Source organism: Centropristis striata, chromosome 19, assembly GCF_030273125.1.
Source record: "Centropristis striata isolate RG_2023a ecotype Rhode Island chromosome 19, C.striata_1.0, whole genome shotgun sequence".
Classification (NCBI taxonomy): Eukaryota; Metazoa; Chordata; class Actinopteri; order Perciformes; family Serranidae; genus Centropristis; species Centropristis striata.
This window is the reverse complement of record NC_081535.1, coordinates 4,464,510-4,486,195: the sequence shown is the minus strand read 5'-3', so window position 1 is coordinate 4,486,195 and position 21,686 is coordinate 4,464,510. Positions and strand designations below refer to the sequence as shown.

The window sequence follows — 21,686 nt, the reverse complement described above, 5'->3', positions numbered from 1 at the left end:
AACAAAACACAAAACTACAAGTGTTAATAGAGTCCAAATAACTCTAAATTAAGTATTTTTCACCATAATAATAAGCAACAAATTAATGTTAAATACGTGTACCTTATTATAAAGTGTTACCCAATATTGACATAAATTGACATATTGCTGATCCCTAATTGGATGAAGTATTATATATTATTTATTATTATTAGTTATGGATAAAAAACATGTCATATTACTGTTATAAAAACCAGAAGAAAACACTGTAAAAACTTCCCAGTCTTGGTCCCAGTGATACACAAACACTGTGGAGCAGCTTTGCCCACATTCAATTAATAAACTCTTGATTGATCCAGTTGTTAATGGTGATTAATTGGTTAGTGAGTAATCGTTAACGTCTCTACAGCAGACACCATCCACCTGTTGTCTCACATGGCTGCAGGCTCTGCTCTCTCTCATTCTTCTCTCATGTTCAGTGTGTTAAAACATCGGTAATGGGCCGTGTCTCAGAAGAGCCCCATCCCACCCATCCGTCTTATCTACGTTCCTTTGGGCTTCACACCATCACCACACACAAGCTCAATCAACTCAACACACTCTCAGCTGTCAACACCAGTCGTCCAAATGAGCCTGTAGTTGATTCACAGAAGCAACGGTGTTTGTCCTTGAGAGGGAATGGAGATAATCTCACCAGATCTCCTGGATCTGAGGAGAATTCACTCTATGGCAACAACAACAACATCTGCCAGAGTCGTTTCAACACCGTAATGTGAACGGCAGTTAAAAATCAAAGTGTTTCTTAGTTTTTAATAAACCAAATGATTTTGGGTGTTTGACACAAAAGCCAACTTGTATTTTTTACCCTAAAACAGTGATTTAAGTTGGTAAAACTTAATATAAATTATTGATATTTAGGGCAATAATGTAAGTTAGCACAACAAAGGAAGCCAGTTGTCTGCTCAAAAACAAGTTGGTGAGTTGTTGTTACTTATATCTTTGAGTTGGGGTTCACAACAAGGGACAATAGTTCTGATAACTCTTATTTCTTTGTTGTGAAATTCGGTCATTAGCAAAAGCTAGCGGCTAACTGACGCTAGCGGCTAACTGATGCTAGCGGCTAACTGATGCTAATGGCGCTGCTTGTTACAGCCACAAGAGTAGCCATTAGCGTATCAATGCTAACTCAAAATTGTGGTCACAACATTAGCTGACATTTCATAGCGGCGTTACAATCGTGCCAGAGAAATTCAGAGTTGAGCAAACTCAAAAACAAAACTTTAAATATTTAGTTTAATTGTCCAACCAAAGTAAGCTTTCTATGTAACCACCTTTAAAAGTATAACAGACTGGAAGCTACATAATCCAGTATAGTGGGGCGGATTAGCTCAATATTTTACAACAATCGTTCACTTTGTGATAAAAGCATGAAATTTGGTAGATGTGTTGGTGAATATGTTTCGAACAAATCTGGATATTGGGCCACCTCAAAAGCGCCCCCTAGTGGCCGTGGCAGGCATTTGTTATACTAATAAATCAATGATGAATAAAAACTGCCCTTTTAATAATACCAACTGGTAATGAATTGTATATTGTTGGGAAGCCTGATTAGTCACCTTTACAACGAGGTACAGCTTGTAAGGATCGTGCATTCATGGAATGAGCAACGGGGCTAAACGTGTGGGTAGCACCCCCCAAAAATGTGCATCCCCTGTGTAGTGGGGCAGATTAGCTGAACAATCGTTCATTTTGTGATAAAAGCATCAAATTTGGTACACTCATTGCTGAATACATGTTTAATGAATCTGGATATTGGGCCATCGCAAAAAAAATTCTGATGGCTGTGGCGGCCATTTTTAAAAATGGCCATTTAAAAGCGGCCATTTTTAAAAATGGCCGCCGGTGGTTACTGGCGTGGAATGCTTTGCCTACCCTACAGCTGCTGTTTCATGTTTTCAGCACCACAAATATAATTTAGAGACATGTTAAAGTGACAAAAGCTTTATTACAGTCTAATAGGAAAGAACATTAACTTTGTATAACATTTTATTAGGTCTTGATATTCCCATTCACAGGCTACGGCCTCCTCTTTGGCTTGTATTCTTCTGTTGCTCCTTAAAAAGAAAAAATAATTTTCAATATTGTATGACCTGCAACAATAAAAACAAAACACATTTAGACAGAGAAAAAAATCATACATTTTAAAAATTCTACTAGGGTTACTTGTGGCAGGTTACTCTTTCTGGCAAAATCCTTGTACTGAGGTGTGTGACTTAGTCAGGCGGCTTAGCCAAATAAAGGGGACACGCCGGACAAGAGCACCACATTTTTTCCACATACTCTCTATCATTATAGGTTTCAATTTTTAGTAGGAGCCACTTCATCAAGATTGCGGTGATGGCAGCCATATAAAGTCTATGAGAAATGCTATATCTTCCAAGCCACTTAGAAGGTCAATTGGTGTCAAAATATACATTTTCTGGGTCCAGGAATCATTTAAAGCTATTGAGAATATCACTAGATGATTATTTGATCAAATAGATATGTTAATTTTCACTCAGACTGGGCAACTCGCTTCAAGTTGCAGCAGGGTATCCTGAGTTGAAACCGTTTGGAATCAATGTTCACGGGAGAGTGTGGATTAGCTGCCATGTACGCTGCTCAAAAAAATCAAGGGTACGCTTTCATCTCATGTCAGATCTTGATCAACAAATTATTTACAGTGAGTCATCCAGTGATATTCTCAATAGCTTTAAATGATTCTTTGACCCAGAAAATGTATATTTTGACACCAAGATTGACCTTCTAAGTGGCTTGGAAGATATATTGGTTCTCATAGACTTATGGCTTATGGCTGCCATCTCCTATCTGCAATCTTGATGAAGTGGCTCCTACCAAAAGTTGAAACCTTTGGTGATAGAGAGCATGTGGAAAAATTTTGGTGCTTTTGTCCGGCGTGTCCCTTTCTTCTCAAATCTGGTCCTAAGCCGCCTGACTAACTGTGATGGAGTTATAAAATACATTTAAAAAAAAGAACCACATGGGCAAAGGAGACATTACATATAGTGTGTGTGCCTGTGTGTGTGTGTGTGTGTGTGTGTGTGTGCAGAGAGGGATGTCCACATTCCACAGGACATAATTTAACAGTGTCCTATTAAGCTTTCACACCCAACAGCCACTGATACATGTTCCAAGCTAACTAGCTAGCTTAAGTACCTATTTTTGCTATCTTGCTAATTTACTTTTCCGCCAAGGCCCATGATGTTTGTTTTTCTCTTTAGCCTTTATGATGTTCATAGCATATTTTATTCATAATTATAACAGGTGAAATAAAAATATTTAGACATACCTTGATGGACAGTCCACTGTACTGCTTGTCCCAGGAAGCAAATGCTAGCTAGCTCATTTGCTAGCTAGCTCGATGGCTAGCCCGATTGTGGTGGGGCAGGAAAAATAACTGAAAGAGTGTCTAACTGGATTTTTGTTAATTTAATATGTGTATTGACATTTTTTAATTTACGTTTGTATATTTAGTTTAAATTTTTTAAATATTTTAAGAAATAATTTAAATATTTTTTGTAATTTTAACGAAGAAAATGACTGCTATGGCCACTAGGGGGCGAATTTGCGATGGCCTAATATACAGATTTGTTTGAAACATATCCACCAACACATCCACCAAATTGTGTGCTTCTATCACAAAATAAACAATTCTTGTGATTTATTGAGCTAATCCGCCCCACAGGGGATGCACATTTTTGGGGGTTGCTACCCACACGTTTAGCCCCGTTGCACATTCCATGAATGCACGATCCTTACAAGCTGTACCTCGTTGTAAAGGTGACTAATCAGGCTTTCCAACAATATACAATTCATCACCAGTTGGTATTATTAAAAGGGCAGTTTTTATTCATCATTGATTTATTTGTATAACAAATGCCTGCCCCGGCCACTAGGGGGCGCTTTTGAGGTGGCCCAATATCCAGATTTGTTTGAAACATATTCACCAACACATCTACCAAATTTCATGCTTTTATCACAAAGTGAACGATTGTTCAGCTAATCCGCCCCACTAGTAATAATAAACTGTAGCTGTTTTTTTTACCAATTTTGTTTATACTTTTTCTTGCTTTTGTTTTTGTTTTTTTATGATGTAAAGTGTCTTAAAACCTATTTATATTCCTTGGCTTTCAACCACGCATGAAACTCTGCTCTTGTTTTAGGGTTTGCTTTTATTTATTGTTTTTTAAATTGTTTTTTGACATTTATTTTTTGACAATTTTTTCTCTCCCTGGCGATGATGTCACACACTGTGACACGAACATTCCGTGCAATACACACCCATTATAATCTCAGAATTTCTCCAAAAATGATCATGGTCATTGAACAGGGATTGATAAAAAACTATATGACCTATCAAAACGTGGATTAATACACCGATACACAAGACTTGTGTCTACTGTTTAAAGTTTAAATGGAGTTTCTAGGTGAAATAATGCAGGAGAAGTAGACGTTTAAAAATCTCCAATTATTGTTCTTTTTCGCTCATTTTTTTCGGCCGTCCCATTCATTTCAATGCAAAATTTTGGGCAGTTTTTCGTGACGTAAGTCCGGAAGAGGAAGAAGAAAAAATCCACAGTATAACAGTAGTGCTCGGGTGCGATTGTCCCGTGGCCCTAATTAAATCACAAAAAGTACATTAAGTAGTTAAAATGAGCCCTATAATGGCTGCTTACATAAATGCATCAACAAGAATTATCCAACAATAAATATAGAATATATATTTCACAAATGTAGCTCTGGTTGTACCAGGCATTAAAATGAACAAGAAACTGAAGAAAACAAGGGTGGTTGAATGATTTTTCCATGACTGTATGTGAGGAGTTAGGATAAGCTAACAGGGCAGCAACAGGAGGACCTATTTCTATGTAAGAAATATCCTTTATGGATGATTCTTGTTAATAGACACTGTTTAAAATGGAATATGTCCATCACTTTATTATTGCCAGAGTTGGTAAACGTTTTATAAAAGCAGTAGCTCACTTCAGGCCTCGGTATGTTGTATTATAAGGGCCGTTGTTCGGCCCGACACACAAAGCTTAAATGTCCAATATGTGGAGACGCTTTTTATTTTCCAACATTCATGACACTTTACATAGAAATTCAATTTTATTCCGATTAAAAAGGAAATTCAACTTGATTTTCTTTCTTTTTCTGGTGACATTCTAACTGTGTTAATCTATGTTTGAGTTGTTCTGATTTGGCTGATTCCACAAAGGTGCAGGACTTATAGATTTATAGAGATTTTTTTTTATATTGCAGTGAGATACAAGGACACAGAGGGCCAGCATTTTTTTTTAAATAATGGAAACAAAGGCTGTGTAAAAAATAAAATGTGAGAATGTGATGTGAGCTGTGAGAATGCTTTTAAATTTATGCAGAAAGAAACATTTTCATGCCCTGAAACAAATGAACGGTGGACACTTCAACAACAATACATTGGAAATGCAGTTAGAAATCAGCACATAATGGGATTTTAACCCTCCGATTACAAACTCAGCAGAGGATGGTTTCGATCCATCGACCTCTGGGTTCTGGGCCCAGCACGCTTCCACTGCGCCACTCTGCTATTAGTCATCAAAAGTTAAAATAAAAATATATTGTTAATTGTGAAATGTACATTAAACTCAATTTATCCAGAAAACAGATAAATATGCAGAGTGCAGTTCAGAACAAGGACATTATTTTCTAGACTTCAAATCAAGAGCTTTTTTTTGCATTGTTGTTCAAAAAATAATTGAATAATTACTCATTTTAAATGCAAAATTGCCCCAACAAAAAAAAAGAAAAAATGCTCTTTGGATGTTGTCCATTCAGATAGTTTTAGGATTCATTTCATAGCCTTATTTGTTCATTTATTTAATTATATTAGTTTATATTTTATATACTCATTAAATTGTCTGTTAATAATGAACTTACAATACCGGTAAATATTAAAAATAGGAAAAAATAATCATGAGCCCATCAGTGATGAGGGTCACATGTTGATTACAAAATAATGAGTAAAATACCATTTGGAAATTTTTTTTATTATGTAAATTAATTTTGTTGATCAGTTTCAGTGTTATTTGAACCATTACAACATAATGTCACAATATTTGTTATATTGTTGTGCTTAAATCATGAACATCACGAACATTCCAAACCTTTTCAGGAATGTGCTTGATGGTTTGGAATGTTCATGACGTCATCCTGCGATGATGTCATCCCCAGTTGGCAACATCAAAGCACATCAAAGCACAACAATCCAACAGCTGATGATGTCATATGATGACATCACAGCAGATCAGGATCAGAGGATGTGATTATAGGCTTGGGATTTGACAAATTACGTCAATCGTCAATTACTAACTGCATTTATATGTTTGTTACCAATTTTCGCTGGCAATTATAAACACAACCCTGTTACAGAATTTAACAAGTAATACTAGTATCAGTACATTATTATTAGTTCTTCGCTAATAATTATACTGATACTTCTTGTATTACCGTATTAACTTCTGTCACAACACAAACTCTCGTACAACTCTGATACATAATCCATTTGTTCCTTTCTGCTACAATGGATGTTAGGATCAACCCAGCAAACTGTGGTCCTCAGGGCTGTCCCCCTCCTCCCCCAAACTCTCCCTCTCCTCAAGCTGACGTGGACCCTGCTCAGGCACCGGTCCACAGTCAGACGCTGGAGATGGAGTTGTCTAAGATTGGAGCCGGGAAAAAGAGAGAGCCTTTCTGTCACCAGGTTCGCAAATTCAAAGACAGAATCAAACGTCTGGAGGAGCTTTTAGAGGTCAATGTCCGACATTGCACCGCTGAATACAAGAAGAGCTACGAAACCATCTGCGAGCTAGAGTCTGAAAACTCCCGTCTCAAGAAGAGCCTCCAGCTCCAGGAGGAGAAGAATCAAGCAGCTCTGCTCCTCAGCAAACAGGAGAACGACGCAATTGTGGCAAAGTACGAGGCCCTGGAGAAAACCCTCTCTGAGCAAAAGAAGGAGGTGTTTGTGTTCAAGGCTGCAGTCGCAGTCCGCACTGACGAGCCTCGTACTGAGAGTAAGGTGGCCCAGCTTGAGACTCAGCTCCTCCAGAAGGACGCTGAGATCCAGGCACTCCGTAACAAAACCGACACTCTCACACAGCTGCTGTCTAACACCACAAGCCTGATGTCCAAACGCAGAGAGGAACACCTTCAAAGCCAAAACGCTTTGGAGGCCAAGTTCGTCGCTTTGGAGGAGAAATTCACCAAAGACCTTGCTGAGAAGCAGCAGAGTCTGCAAGCTGAACATCAGGCCCAGGTGAGTGAACTAGAAGAAAAGATGGAGAAAGATTCTGACATTGAAGTGCTCAACAACACCAGAAGCGAGCTTTCAAAGGTCCAGCTTGAAAACAGCCAGAACCTTGAAGCTCTGCAGGTTCAGCACCAAAAGAAGCTGAACCAGGTCATGGAGCATGTCCGCCAGAGGGACTCTGACCTAGCAGAGCAAAAACAGAGATGGGAGGCCAGGGAACAATGCTGGGAGGCCTGGGAAAGAGGGATGAGGGACGACAGCAGGTACCTGAACGAGAGGTTCAGGGACCAACTGGCCGAGGCCAAGATCTGGCAGGACATCGCTCTGGACCAATACAGGAAGAGGAAAGGCTTCCTGTTTGGAAAGAAGAAGGTGGATGACAGAGATGCGGAGCTGCAGAAAATGAAGAGGAAAATGCAGGACAAGGAGCTGAAAAAGAAGGAGGCGGAGAGGATCGTCTATGACGATAAAGTGGTTGAGGAAGTTGTTGCCTGTCAGTAGCTGTCTCCTCCTCCACCCCTCTCCCCCGCTCCCCCTCCATGTCGGGTTTTCACCTGGGGCTCAGGTTTACCCATAAATATATCGGCTAATTGAACACTCTGGATTGGCCCAATGTATATATTTATAAAAAAAACTCCGCTCCCCCTCTCCACCATCTGTCACCATCTCATGTAGGGTTTTCTCCTGAGTACTCAGGTTTTCCCGCAAATATATAGTAGGCTATATATTTCGAAAAAACGCAGGGTTTCCTCCTGGTTGCTCAGGTTTACCCGCAAATATATAGTAAGCTATATATTTCGAAAAAAGTATTGACTGTAGGGTTTTCTCCTGAGTACTCAGGTTTTCCCGCAAATATATAGTAGTCTATATATTTCGAAAAAACGTAGGGTTTCCTCCTGGTTGCTCAGGTTTACCCGCAAATATATAGTAAGCTATATATTTCGAAAAAAGTATCTCATGTAGGGTTTACTCCTGGTCTCTCAGGTTTTCCCGCAAATATATAGTACGCTATATATTTCGAAAAAACGTAGGGTTTTCTCCTGGAGCTCAGGTTTCTCCCTTTATTTAACACCAGTTAAATAATAAAAACAATAAACCAATCTAGCCTCTGATGAGACACGCTGGTGCAGCATCAGTGCCGGTCCCAAGCCCGGGTTAATAGAGAGGGTATAATATTGTGACATTATGATGTAACGGTTCAAAAACACTGAAACTGATAAAAAAAAATTAATTTTCATCACAAAAAATGCTATTTTTTGAAAGACAATGCAAAAAAAACCTCTTGATTTGAAGTTTAGAAAAAAATGTCCTTGTTCTCTGCATATTTATCTGTTCTCTGGATAAACTGAGTTTAATGTACATCTCCTCAGCACAACAGTTTATTTTTTCTGGAGACAATTAACAATATACTTTTACTTTAATAACTATTGATGACTAATAGCAGAGTGGCGCAGTGGAAGCGTGCTGGGCCCACAACCCAGAGGTCGATGGATCGAAACCATCCCCTGCTAAATTAAAGGCACAATAAATAAAAATTGTAAAAGTATATTGATCCGTGTATCATTCGTTCTTCAATTGGCAATCAAAAATTGACTGGTTATTTTGTTATTTACAAACCAGGACTGAATTTGATTTTAATATTTAATTGGTCGGGTTAATATATTTTATTTATAAAATCAATAAAAATCAATAAATATAGGGCGTCCTGGAGCACGCACCGTTAAGGCAGAGTCCTATCTGTCACTATCTAATAAAGCAGTAAAATGCCCCCCCAAAAAAAAAAAATCAAGAAATATAATATATATTTATAAAATAAGACAAACAACCACAAAAATACACAACCACAACATCATATGAACTGAAAAAGGAGTTTCCACCCAGACACACACACACACACATAGACATAGACACAGACACAGAGACACACACAGAGACACACACACACACAGACATAGACACAGACAAACACACAGACACAGACAGAGACACACACACAGACACACACACATATAGACACAGACAGACACACACACACACACACGCACACAACCACAACATCATATGAACTGAAAAAGAACTTTCCACACAGACACACACACACACACAGACACCGACACAGACATACACACACGCACACGCACGCACACACACACACACACGGACAGACACACAGACAGACACACACACACACACACACACACACACACACATAGACACAGACACACACACATAGACACACACACACACAGACACGCAGACACACACACACTCAGACACACAGACACACACACACACACACCCGGGGCCCTTTGAGGCCAGGAACCAGGTCCTCCACTGAGCCGCTGAGTCACCTTAAACTCGTCTTAATTGCCTCGGCGCTCTCTCAGTCACACTCACCCTCCCTCTCCTCGGTTGTCAGGTCACTCATCCTGAGGACATGTCGTCGTGGTAACAACAACGTCTGGTAGGGCCAAGTTGCCCAATATGGAACCACGGCCAGCCAATCAGAGCTCTCCACCACCACACGCTCCTATAAAAAGACACAAAATTAAAATGTTTTTTAGATGGGAAGAAGGGACGAAATATCATGCATGTGTTACGTCTGACTGTCTGTCAGGTAATAATAAACTGGAGACCACTCTGGGCTCACAACATGTACTGGGACAAGAACAACATGAATAAAACAGAGGCTGCTAAGTATAATAATAATAAAAACAGAGTAAAGGTTGACTGAGCACGCTCTCACTTTACACCAAACTGAGCTCAAAATGGTAATAAAACAGGTCAGAGAGGATTGGCTGTTTGCAGCGAGAGCCCTCATTATCATAATGTGTTTAAATGCAGAATGTGTCAGAAACTGAGATTTAACAAGCTGATGAGTGGGCACAAACACGACCTGACCTCGGTATTACAATCCATCAGAAATAGATTAGCTCAAAGTGTGTGTGTGTGTGTGTGTGTGTGTGTGTGTGTGTGTGTGTGTGTGTGTTTGTGTTCTTGTACTTCCTACATAGTGAGGACCAGAACATGTTTTTAACCAACAGAGTGAGGACATTTTTGCAAAGTGAGGACATTTCGGCCGGTCCTCACTTCTTTAAAGGCTTTTAAAGTCTTCAAAGTCTGAGATTTCAGACTTTGTTTTAAGGGTTCACGTTACAATTAGGATTATGTTTAAAAAAAATAAATTAATGACTAACTGAAACTGTATTGTGTGGTTCCAAAACTAACTAAATTTCTAGTGAAAATGCCCTTCGTTTTCGTCTTTGTCAACTTTTTTCATACATAATGAAGATGGGTGGGAGATTAAAAGAAGTCACAGTAAGTTTTGCCTTTATTTCCTTTGTCTGATCCATCAAATACCCCATTACAAAAAACTAAAACTAGTAAAAATCCAAAACTATTCTAACCTTGCAAGGTAATTCACTGTTCCAATGAGGGTCCTCACAAAGATAGAAGTACAAGAATGTGTGTCTGCTTAATACTAATCCCAAAAAACACCAAGGACAATCTCTCTCTCTCTCTTTTTTCTCTCTTTTTGTTTTTCTTTGCATTAGACTCCCAGTAACTAACATACCAGCTCACACAACTCCCTGCTTGCTTCAGTCTGATCACGAACAGAAAAGGAAACGTCGGGGTGTAGAGGCCTCGGAGCTTAAACCACAATTTGCGCCAGGGTTGATCGACCGTAGAGTGTAGTTCTTAAAGCTGTGTTAATTGATTTTTTTCAGTTTTTGTTTTTTTTTTTGCAACTTTGGGGCAAAATATCCTGACAACAAGCTGAAAAACACACAGTCCAGACACTTTAATCACCTTATAAAGTTAGTATGACCAAGATGTTAGCAAACAACAGACAGCAGGAGGAGAAGCAGCTTTGGCATTCATGCACTTTTAACCACCTGATGAAGTCAAATATTCACTTTCCTTTAGCTCTGGTTCAGTCTTCACCAGCTCCCAGAGGAAATATCTGGTACATGCTTCACTATGTTAACATTTAGTCAATAACTGTGTTTGCTGTTGGGTGCTGGGTAGATAGCTTAAAGTGGATTCATCAGAGTGAGTTTGCTGCAAAAAGCTGCCTGCTGCAGCTGAAACAGAGTGGTGAGACTGAACTATGTCGTCAATTTGCAATGAAACCAAACAGGTAATTGCAATGGTAGCTGTGTAACTTTGCAAGGTTATATGAGACAAGCTAGATAAAAGGCTGTTTAGCTTAACATGAAAATGAGCAGGAAATGAATCGTATTACAGTTCATGTATCTCTAAAGCATGGATCTCAAACTCGCGGCCTGCGGGCTAATTGCGGCCCTCGTGACGATATTTTGTGGCCCCCACAAGTTTAATGTGAGTTTTATATGAATGGCACTTTACTGTGCTGTGTGTGGAAGGTCCCTTTGATTACTTTTTTTGGTAATTTTGTGTCTTGTTTTGGTAATTTTGTGTCTTTTTTTTGGTCATTTTGTGTCTTTTTAGGTACTTTTGCATCTTTTTGGGGTCATTTTGTGTCTTTTTTAAATAATTTTGTGTCTTTTTTGGTAATTTTGTGTCTTTTTCTGGTCATTTTGTGTCTTTTTTGGGTCATTTTGTGTCTTTTTTGGGTCATTTTGTGTCTTTTTTTTGTTATTTTGTGTCTTTTTTTTGTCATTTTGTGTCTTTTTTTGGTCATTTTGTCTTTTTTAATAATTTTCTGTCTTTTTTGGGTCATTTTGTGTCTTTTTTTAAATAATTTTGTGTCTTTTGGGGTCATTTTGTGTCTTTTTTAAATAATTTTGTGTCTTTTTTGGGTCATTTTGTGTCTTTTTTTAACATTCCAGATTAACTAGTGCAGTACCAGTAGGAAGTATTTGTTTGCACATTACATCTAGACCACTACAACGTCTGCAACTCCATAAAACACTTACTTTTCATAAGGTACCACACCATCCAGCACATACACACTGAAGATTGATATTCACTGGAAAGTATTAGAATATTATTGTAAAATCGAAGCTTGTAGCCACTTTAAAACTCCTAAAGATAAGTAGGCTAAATAGACTTACAGATGAGATGAGTCAGGGTGGAAATCCAGAGTGAATTGTGTTACTGACCAGGTGTAGGCCTATCACACAATGGGGCGGAGCTCCCCTAAAAGGCGTCCGATCGGAAACAGTGCAATGCCGCAACACGTCCTACATAAATAATGATATGTAGAAAAATTAATTTAAAAATCTTGCACACCTTCGTGCCATACACAAGCCACATACGAAATCTGGTCAGAGAGATATGAACTAGACACACACACACACACACACAGACGTTTTTTGCTTTTATAGATAGATATTTCCCTGTATAAACATGTGGGTGTTGGGACTTACTGGAATGCCATAACGACGAGTAAAGAGTGAAAAAAAACTTACCGTGGAAGCAATCACAAGGTTGCCATGCCTTAAAGAATACCCTCCTTATTGTCAATTTTACTCTAAATAACAACAATTTACAAAATGAACATCATGCTGTGTTAAAGAAGACTAAACTGGCAATGTTCAAAAACCAGGACATGCCAGGCTGAATTTGGGCGGAAATTTCAAAAGGCCCTGATTGAAATATGGTCAGACGATCACATAACACAGTTGCTTGTGGCTACACACAAAAACAAAGTCTTCGCACAGCTGATCAATGCCGCAAAAAGTGTCAACTCTTCCCCTCACGTGTTCTGTCCACAGCATCAACACATTGATTACAATATATATATATATATATATATATATATATATACTCTTCTATAATCATGTAACTATTTTATAATCATGTCTTGTACTACTTAATGTACATTATAATCATGTTAATATTCATTATAATCATGTTAGGATGAATGACTTCATGTTATTCTCTGTATAAATGCTGTAATGATGTAATTGTGTAATAATTGTTTGATTTAATGTGGACCCCAGGAAGAATAGTCTTCATCTCTATGAAGACTAATGGGGATCCAAAGGATACAATACAATAAACAATGTTTGGTGCGCTTGATAAAGCATAATGTGGAGCCAAACCAAATAAAAAATGTTCACCAGACCAAAAACATATTAGGAACATTTTTTACTGAGTTAAAAAAATAAGTGGAAAAGGGTAATTTTTCTCATATTTGTAAGCTGTGTAGTCGCCCCCCGCTGGCCATTATAAATAATGCAGATTTAATGCACTTCTGCATTGGCTTCATTTTTCAGATCCAGAGGTTGATAAATGATCTGTTTTCTATATTTACTCACTTTCTTTTCCTTTCTTGCCTGATTTATTACATTTTCACTTCTTTTTTTTTCTTATGCCACTTTTATACAGTATGCCAGTAAATTGTATAAATATATTCTTGTGCTGTTCTCTGCAAATTGCATGAAAACTAATTAAAATCAAAAAACTGATTAGCAGTAACCAGACACCAAAGCAAAGAGAGAATGTTAGGGCATCTTAGGCCATAAATCTCCCAGAGGTTTGAACAAACTTGTCCAGGCATTAGTGCATAATTAAGGCATCTACAGGGAATGCAGCGGTGTTTAATAACTGTGGAGGAAAACACAGAGTAATCTAACTGAATCCCAAAGTGTTCAGTTCTCTTAATGAACTGTACTTGCAGTATAGGATTCTGCTTAGTGCCTCAGTGCCAAAACACTTTGACTACAGCTTCCATTTCAATGAATATTTTCAAATGAAGAAAATGAGCAGGAAATGAATCAAATTACAGTTCATGTATCTCTAAAGCGTGGGTCTCAAACTCGCGGCCCACGGGCCAATTGCGGCCCTCGTGACGATATTTTGTGGCCCCTACCTTGATATGAAAGTTTAATGTGAGTTTTATATGAATGGCACTTTACCATGTTGTGCATGGAAGGTCCCTTTAATTACTTTTTTTGGTCATTTTGTGTCTTTTTTGGGTAATTTTGTGTCTTTTTGGTAATTTAATGTCTTTTTTTGGTCATTTTGTGTCTTTTTGTGGTCATTTTGTGTCTTTTTTTTTGTCATTTTGTGTCTTTTTGTGGTCTTTTTGTGTCTTTTTTGGGTAATTTTGTGTCTTTTTGGTAATTTAATGTCTTTTTTTGGTCATTTTGTGTCTTTTTGTGGTCATTTTGTGTCTTTTTTTTTGTCATTTTGTGTCTTTTTGTGTCTTTTTAAAATAATTTTGTGTCTTTTTTTGGTCATTTTGTGTCTTTTTTGTAATTTTGGGTCATTTTTGGGTCATTTTGTGTCTTTTTTGGGTCATTTTGTGTCTTTTTTAAATAATTTTGTGTCTTTTTTGGTCATTTCCATACTGCCTTCCCCAGGTAATTTGAGTTTGAGACCCCTGCTCTAAAGTATTTAGTGAAACTACTATGAATGACATTTTAAATAGTTATCGGAAACAATGACTTTAGAAATAACACTTCCTTCTGTTTCTTCTCGTCAAGATTTCAGCTTTCTCCTCCTCTTCAATCTTAACCTTCCTGACACTTTTTTTCCCCCACCGTATCCGTCCTCTGCTGCCTTTAACAGGATTATAAAGGAGCAGAATGAAGATAGAAAAATAGGCGAACGAGGATGGAGAGGGATGATTGAGGAGGAGGGGTGGAGAAAAGGGAGAGAGACACAGAGGAAGTGGAGGATGTCCTAAAACAGACACCTCACAGACTGCAAATCCCGAAGAGTTTTATTCAATTAGCTTAGAAAGTTTTTGTTTCAAAGTCAAGAGTGTCGCCAAGGAGCCGAACCCCAATTCAAACTCCTCCAAACACTGCAGTGTGCCAATTTACGGTCCTAACCTCGGGTCAGAGAGACAGGCGCAAAAAAAAAAAAAGACAAAGACACACACATACACACACATGAGCGGGCTAGAACAAGTAGTTTAGGGCATTCTTGAAAACACACACACACACACACACACACACACAGTGATTTTATAAAGGTCAGTCCCCATGAGCAGCTGTCTAGGAGATTCAAGTGTACTCTGCTCTTCTCCAAACCTTAATGCCATCCCTGCTTTCTTTCTCCGTCTCCCAGTAGAGCAGCTATAAGCTCATTCCCCTGAATGAATCAGCGGCTGTCGTCTGATTTCTTCTCCTTCTTACCTCCACATCTCTCTGGTTGACTTTGTGTCTCTTTTTCCTGTGTCCTTCCACCCTTTTGCCTCCTTCTTTTGATCTCCCAGAGGTTAAAAACATGCAATACCATGAACTTATTAAAAAAAAAGTACTTAAAAATAGGATGATTCATTTGAACCTGGTCTCACAGGAATCTGTGAAATAGCCACGGATTCGCTTAACTCAAAATCCGTGGAATAGCCACGATACAAATTGACTGAAAAAACACTAAATTGCTTAAAAAAGACACAAAATGATCAAAAAAGACACAAAATGACAAAAAAAATACACAGAATTACCAAAAAAGACACAAAATGACCCAAAAAGACACAAAATTACCAAAAAAACTCAAATTTCCGTGAAACTGACACGGATTTCGCTACAATGCAAGTTAATGACAGTCATATCCCGTGGCTATTCCATGGATATTTGTTCCTATTGGTTTGTTCCAAGTCACGTGACTTTCAAGGTCCCGGTGGTCAGAACAAAAAACATGGCGGACAGTTCTCTCATTTTTAGTGAAAAAAAATCAATATTTTTACTTAGTTTCTCGATAAAAATGGATTTTGATCACATTTCTAGCGAGAAATATATGTTTTATTTTCTAAATATTCACTCAGTGAATGTACATAATCACTTTGTATGTTGGAATAGCCACGGAATATGACTGTCATTAACTTGCATTGTAGCGAAATCCGTGTCAGTTTCACGGAAATTTGAGTGATTCCGTGGCTATTCCACGGATTTTGAGTTAAGCAAATCCGTGGCTATTTCACGGATTCCTGTGAGACCATGTTGATTAATTTATATAAGTTAGAGTAATGAGTGGTGACACGTTCTATGCGGCTACTATTTTTGTTTTGTTTTGTTCTGTATGTTTGATTGTCTTTTATCTTTATTTATTTTTTTTATTATATATTTTTTTCTTCTTTTTTAAGGAAGAAAGGATGAAGAAGGGAAAGGAGAAGAGGAAGGAAGGGAAAGGAAAGGAAGAGGAGGGGGGGGGAAGAAAAAAAAAGAAAAAGGAAAAATCAAGCAGCTTCTTTCTTTTCCCTAATTTTTATCTCTTTTTTGTCCACTTTGCGTCTTTTTTTGGTCATTTTGTGTGTTTTTTGGAAATTTTATCTCTTTTTTTGCCATTTTGCATATTTTTTGGTAATTTTGTGTGGTTTTTTTGGTAATTTTTATCTCTTTCGTGACTGCTTATTTCTTTTATTAATAAATAACAGATTGTACATTTCTAATTTTTAAATAAACCTGAGTTGTAACAGGGTAATAAGGCGTAATAAGCTATGCTTCAGCCTTTTCGTTTTAGTGTCTAGTGTGAATGCCATTTTAATTTTTATTAAATGTTTTCTTTGTGAAACTAGTATTAATCAGTCAAATTCTTACTACCATCTAATCATTAGCATCTGTAGTGGCTGCCTGTCAACTGGTACTGGCCAGTAAATTAGTCCAGCATTTTTATTTTTCAGAAACTGGAATATAACTCTGGATGAAGCCAGTCAAGCAGTTTTGGGAGCGTGTCTATGTTCCCCTCTTTGTATGAGACTGGGAAACACCATTTTCCCCGCTTTTCCCAAAAAGGGTCCTATGTTTCCCAGTCTCTTACTTTTTCCACCATCACTGTCAAATTCTATGGCAAATAGGCCTAACCCTAACCCTAACCTAATTTTAACCCTTTTTATACCTTTCATACCTATTTATTTAATTTATTATTCATTTGTTTTTTTATTTATTAATTTTATTCTTTTGTAAATTATTTTACATGGTTCTTGAATTGTGATTTTACTCCATTTTTATACATTTTATACCTTTTAGATCTCCTCCGAGGAAATAATCGGAGCAGCCCTTAATGAACCTCACTTTTATCATAAAATTTGAAATTGATTTTAATTGACCTATGGCTAAGCCCCGTCCCCAAACGCGATGAGCCAATCACAGTGCGCATAGCTAACTCAATACACTCGGACATTCTCTGCTTCCACATCCATTGAAATGCATTGGAGTTAGTCCGTTTTCAATCATTTTTATGTGTTTTTTGTTGAGATTTTAAGTTTAAAAATGTCAAACGGTGTGCATGGGGTACATGCAACTCTGACACAAGGTATAGCCCAATAATATGGGAGCAGTAACCGGGTTCCCTTTGGCAGTGATTCCCAACCGCTGTTCCGCGGCACACAAGTGTGCCGTAAGAAATCAATATCTATCAATATCAAATGCAGCGACTCCGTCTTAACGAGCGCTAACGAGGTCGGCCGGCTCGTTAACAAGAGCCTCTTGTTAACGAGCCGGCCGACCTGTTAGCGGCAGTTAGCTACAGTTAGCTCTGTAGCAGTACAGTGTGTATGTGCTAACAGGCTAACAGTTAGCTCTGTAGCAGTACAGTGTGTATGTGCTAATAGGCTAACAGTTAGCTCTGTAGCAGTACAGTGTGTATGTGCTAACAGGCTAACAGTTAGCTCTGTAGCAGTACAGTGTGTATGTGCTAATAGGCTAACAGCTAGCTCTGTAGCAGTACAGTGTGTATGTGCTAACAGGCTAACAGTTAGCTCTGTAGCAGTACAGTGTGTATGTGCTAACAGGCTAACAGTTAGCTCTGTAGCAGTACAGTGTGTATGTGCTAACAGGCTAACAGTTAGCTCTGTAGCAGTACAGTGTGTATGTGCTGCTGCTGCAGGAGGTGTTCACTTAGCGATCTCTGTTTGTTTACAACAAGCACCGCAGTGAGCGGTGTCAGTGGGGTGAAAAGACGAGTGAAAACCTCTAACCTGTTAATGAAGGCCCTTTTGGTGACTTTGAGATGATATTTCATTTTTCTGTCTCCAAAAGTGATTAATTGCCTCCTGTGAAATTTCTCGGACTGTCACAGCTGCCATAGCGCCCGTCACCGAATGTTGACAGTTTGTCCGAGTGAGTGGAGGGGGCGGGGCTTAGCCATAGGTCAATTGACTGATCCCCGGCCCCCAGCTTTTAAAACTATTCTTTTAACCATTTTTATGGCAAACCAAAACTCATTTTATCAGCTTTTATTAAAGAAAAACATAGGGAAACATAGGGAACATAGAACCTTTTTTCTAAAAAAATAAAAAAATAAAAAAAAAATAAATAAAAAAAAGGGTCCTATGTTCTTCTCATCTATTTCATCTTTTTGGAAGAAAGTTAATAGTCGAATTTTCCCAAAATATCAAACCTTAATCAATAAAAGTTAGCATTTTTGCATTCAATGACCTCTTCAAAAGCTTGACTTTCTCTTGCACATAATTCCGACTAAATGCTAAATGAAGTAATGGCAGAAAGCCTTTCCATTCAGTCTAAAATAACAAATAAAAAGAAAGGTGATGAAGTGACATCAAAACAACTCTCAGGACCACTTTAAGGTGAAAGCCTATAAAGTTTGATGACTTAATCTCATTAGACTTGATAAACCGGCAGCACATTTGATCCACTTATCAGTATACACAAGTAACCCCAGTCTGAAGAAGGGTTTTAGCTGTTAATATAACCTGAGCTTAACAGTATTAAGAGTAAAGTAGCATAAGTAAGCCGTCTCTTTGCAGCTGCAGGTAGCGAAGCTGAGAAGTCATGGCTCCATCAGGTTAAATTCTCCTGCAGAAAGATTTTTCACAGTTCCTACCAAATGTCTGTTTACTACAGGTACATCTAAAAAATATATAATATTGTAAAAAAAGTTCAATATTTTTTTGTCAATTCTTTCAGAAAGTGAAACTCTCTCTGAAATATTTCAAGCCTGTTTTTCTTGTAATTTCGATGATTCTGGCTTACAGATAATGGAAACACAGAATATATTACATAAGATCAAGAAAAAAATAGATATTTCAAAGACAAATGTCAGGCTTCTGAAAAGTATCTTCATTTCTATACATCAGTACTTCGTTGGGCTCCAACACAAAAATGACCAAAAAAAGACATAAAATTACCAAAAGAGACACAAAACACGAAGGAAATACATAAAATTACCAAAAAAGGTTGTAAAATGACCCCAAAAAAGACACAAAACGACCAAAAAAAGACACACAATTACCAAAAGAGACACAAAACACCAATGAAATACATAAAATAACCTAAAAAGGATGTAAAATTACCAAAAAAAGACACAAAATTACCAAAAAAAGACATAAAATTACCAAAAGAGACAATAAATACCAAGGAAATACATAAAATTACCAAAGAAGGTGACAAAAAAGTTCACCACTGACTGTGGACTCACATATTCAACTGCTGATCAATATTCTCATTTTCTGAGACACTGAGTTTTGTGTTTTCATTATCTCTAAGCCAGAATCATCAAAATTACAAGAAAAACAGGCCTGAAATATTTCACTCTACATGTAATGAATCTATATAATGTATGAGTTTCACTTTCTGAAATAACTGACAAAAATATTGAACTTTTTCACGATATTCTAATTTTTTGAGATGTACCTGTAATCTATAAAATGACTGAGTGTAAATGGATTTATCCTCCTTTGCTACCAAGAAAATACATAAAATGACCAAAAAGACACAAAGTTTAGCAAAAAGAAACACAAAATTACCAAAAGTGACACAAAATACCAATGAACTACATAATATAACCTAAAAGGATGTAAAATGACAAAAAAAACAAAAGAAATGAGCAAAAGAGACACAAAATGACCAAAAGGAGACATAAAATTACCAAAAGTGACACAAAATACCAAGGAAATACATACAATTACCTAAAAAGGGCGTAAAATGACCAACAAAAGACACAAAAATGACCAAAAAAGACACCAAAATTACTCAAAATTTCCAAAAGTAACGAGTTTCACTTTCTGAAATTATTGACAAAAAATATTGAACTTTTTCACGATATTCTATTTTTTTTGAGCTGTACCTGTAATTAGACATGTGCCAACATACTTAATGCTCTCGTCACTCCGTTAGTGATGGTTTCTGCAGCTGAAGCTCCACACACACACGACTGGATAATCACTCAAATACACACACACACACACACACACACACACACATTTGGTTTTCCTAATGTTCACGCAGGTTAAAGATGGATGCTGCAGCATTATGCTAATGAGCATCTCTGCTGTCCAATGACACGCTTCGCTGGCTGAAAGACAGGCAGCATGATGATGGGGGGAAAAAGAGAAAAATGAAGTAAGAGAAAGAGAGAGAAGCATTATGGGAAAAGGTGGAAGTAGAAGGATGAAGGGAGAGGCAATAAGAGAGTAATGGTGATGTCACTTCTTTTTTTCTCCGTATTTCCACATATTTAAAGGATTCCTCTGGTCTTTATTGTAAACATTTACCACACAGTTAAATGATGTGTACTTCATCACCATTCACAATATAGCTAATGGTCATCAAATCCAAATTTTAGTGAGGTAATCCATTAGACATTCAAACTAAGCACTTAATTTAATTATACATGCATTTAAACCATGTATTATTGTTTGATTTACTGTGTCTGACCTCTATAATCTGGGGTGCCATTTTCCAGCGCTTTCAAATCACTTGTGAGCATTGGTCAATGTAGGCAATAGCTTATATTTTTCCTGCATGACTGCTCAAGCATGTATTGAATTTATTTATTTTTTGATAATTTAATAAATTACATTTATAATTTTCAGGGACAAATAATTACATCTAGAATATGAACAAAACATTTTTATCAAAATAAAAAATGTACAGTCTATGTGTGCAACGGGATCCAAGTTACAAATATTGTAAAAAGCGTTTTATCAGATTAATGTCAACGATGGAGGAAACAAAAGACAAACGTATTGAAGTACGCTGCTCTGTGTGACATTTTGCAAAAGTTCAAGTCAAGGCAATATATATAGCACCAAATCACAATCCATGTTATTCAGGGCAACAATTGGCCCGTGGGCTGCGAGTTTGAGACCCATGCCCTAAAATGTAGTGAATAAGAAGTATAAAGTTAAATTATTTGTAGAAATACTCAAGTAAAGTACCTCAAAATTGTACTTAAGTACAGTCCTTGAGTAACTGTACTTAGTTACATTCCACCAGTGCCAGAGATTCAGTAAATTATACGTTTCTGAGGGTAAAATATAGCTTTAAATGGTCTTTGTGAACATGATTTGCCTTTTTGTTTATATGACAACATGGTCTCACAGGAATGACTGAAATAGCCACGGATTTGCTTAACTCAAAATCCGTGGAATAGCCACGGAATCACTCAAATTTCCGTGAAACTGACACGGATTTCGCTACAATGCAAGTTAATGACAGTCATATCCCGTGGCTATTCCAAC

At 37.5% G+C, this 21,686-nt stretch overlaps 1 protein-coding gene and 2 non-coding genes across 3 annotated transcripts in view; 1 reads left to right on the top strand and 2 right to left on the bottom strand.

Annotated features, from left to right (window-relative positions):
* The window catches only part of galt (galactose-1-phosphate uridylyltransferase), a 66,473-nt gene that overhangs the window by 19,886 nt on the left and 24,901 nt on the right, over positions 1-21,686 (bottom strand). Inside the window, exon 8 of the mRNA XM_059358624.1 lies at positions 9,725-9,857. Coding sequence (XP_059214607.1) covers positions 9,725-9,857 — 133 coding nt within the window. The remainder of the gene's footprint in view (positions 1-9,724; positions 9,858-21,686) is intronic.
* On the bottom strand, positions 5,537-5,608 carry trnal-cag (transfer RNA leucine (anticodon CAG)). Its single transcript has one exon. It is a non-coding gene; the product is annotated as a tRNA-Leu (tRNA).
* Positions 8,767-8,838, top strand: trnav-cac (transfer RNA valine (anticodon CAC)). Its single transcript has one exon. It is a non-coding gene; the product is annotated as a tRNA-Val (tRNA).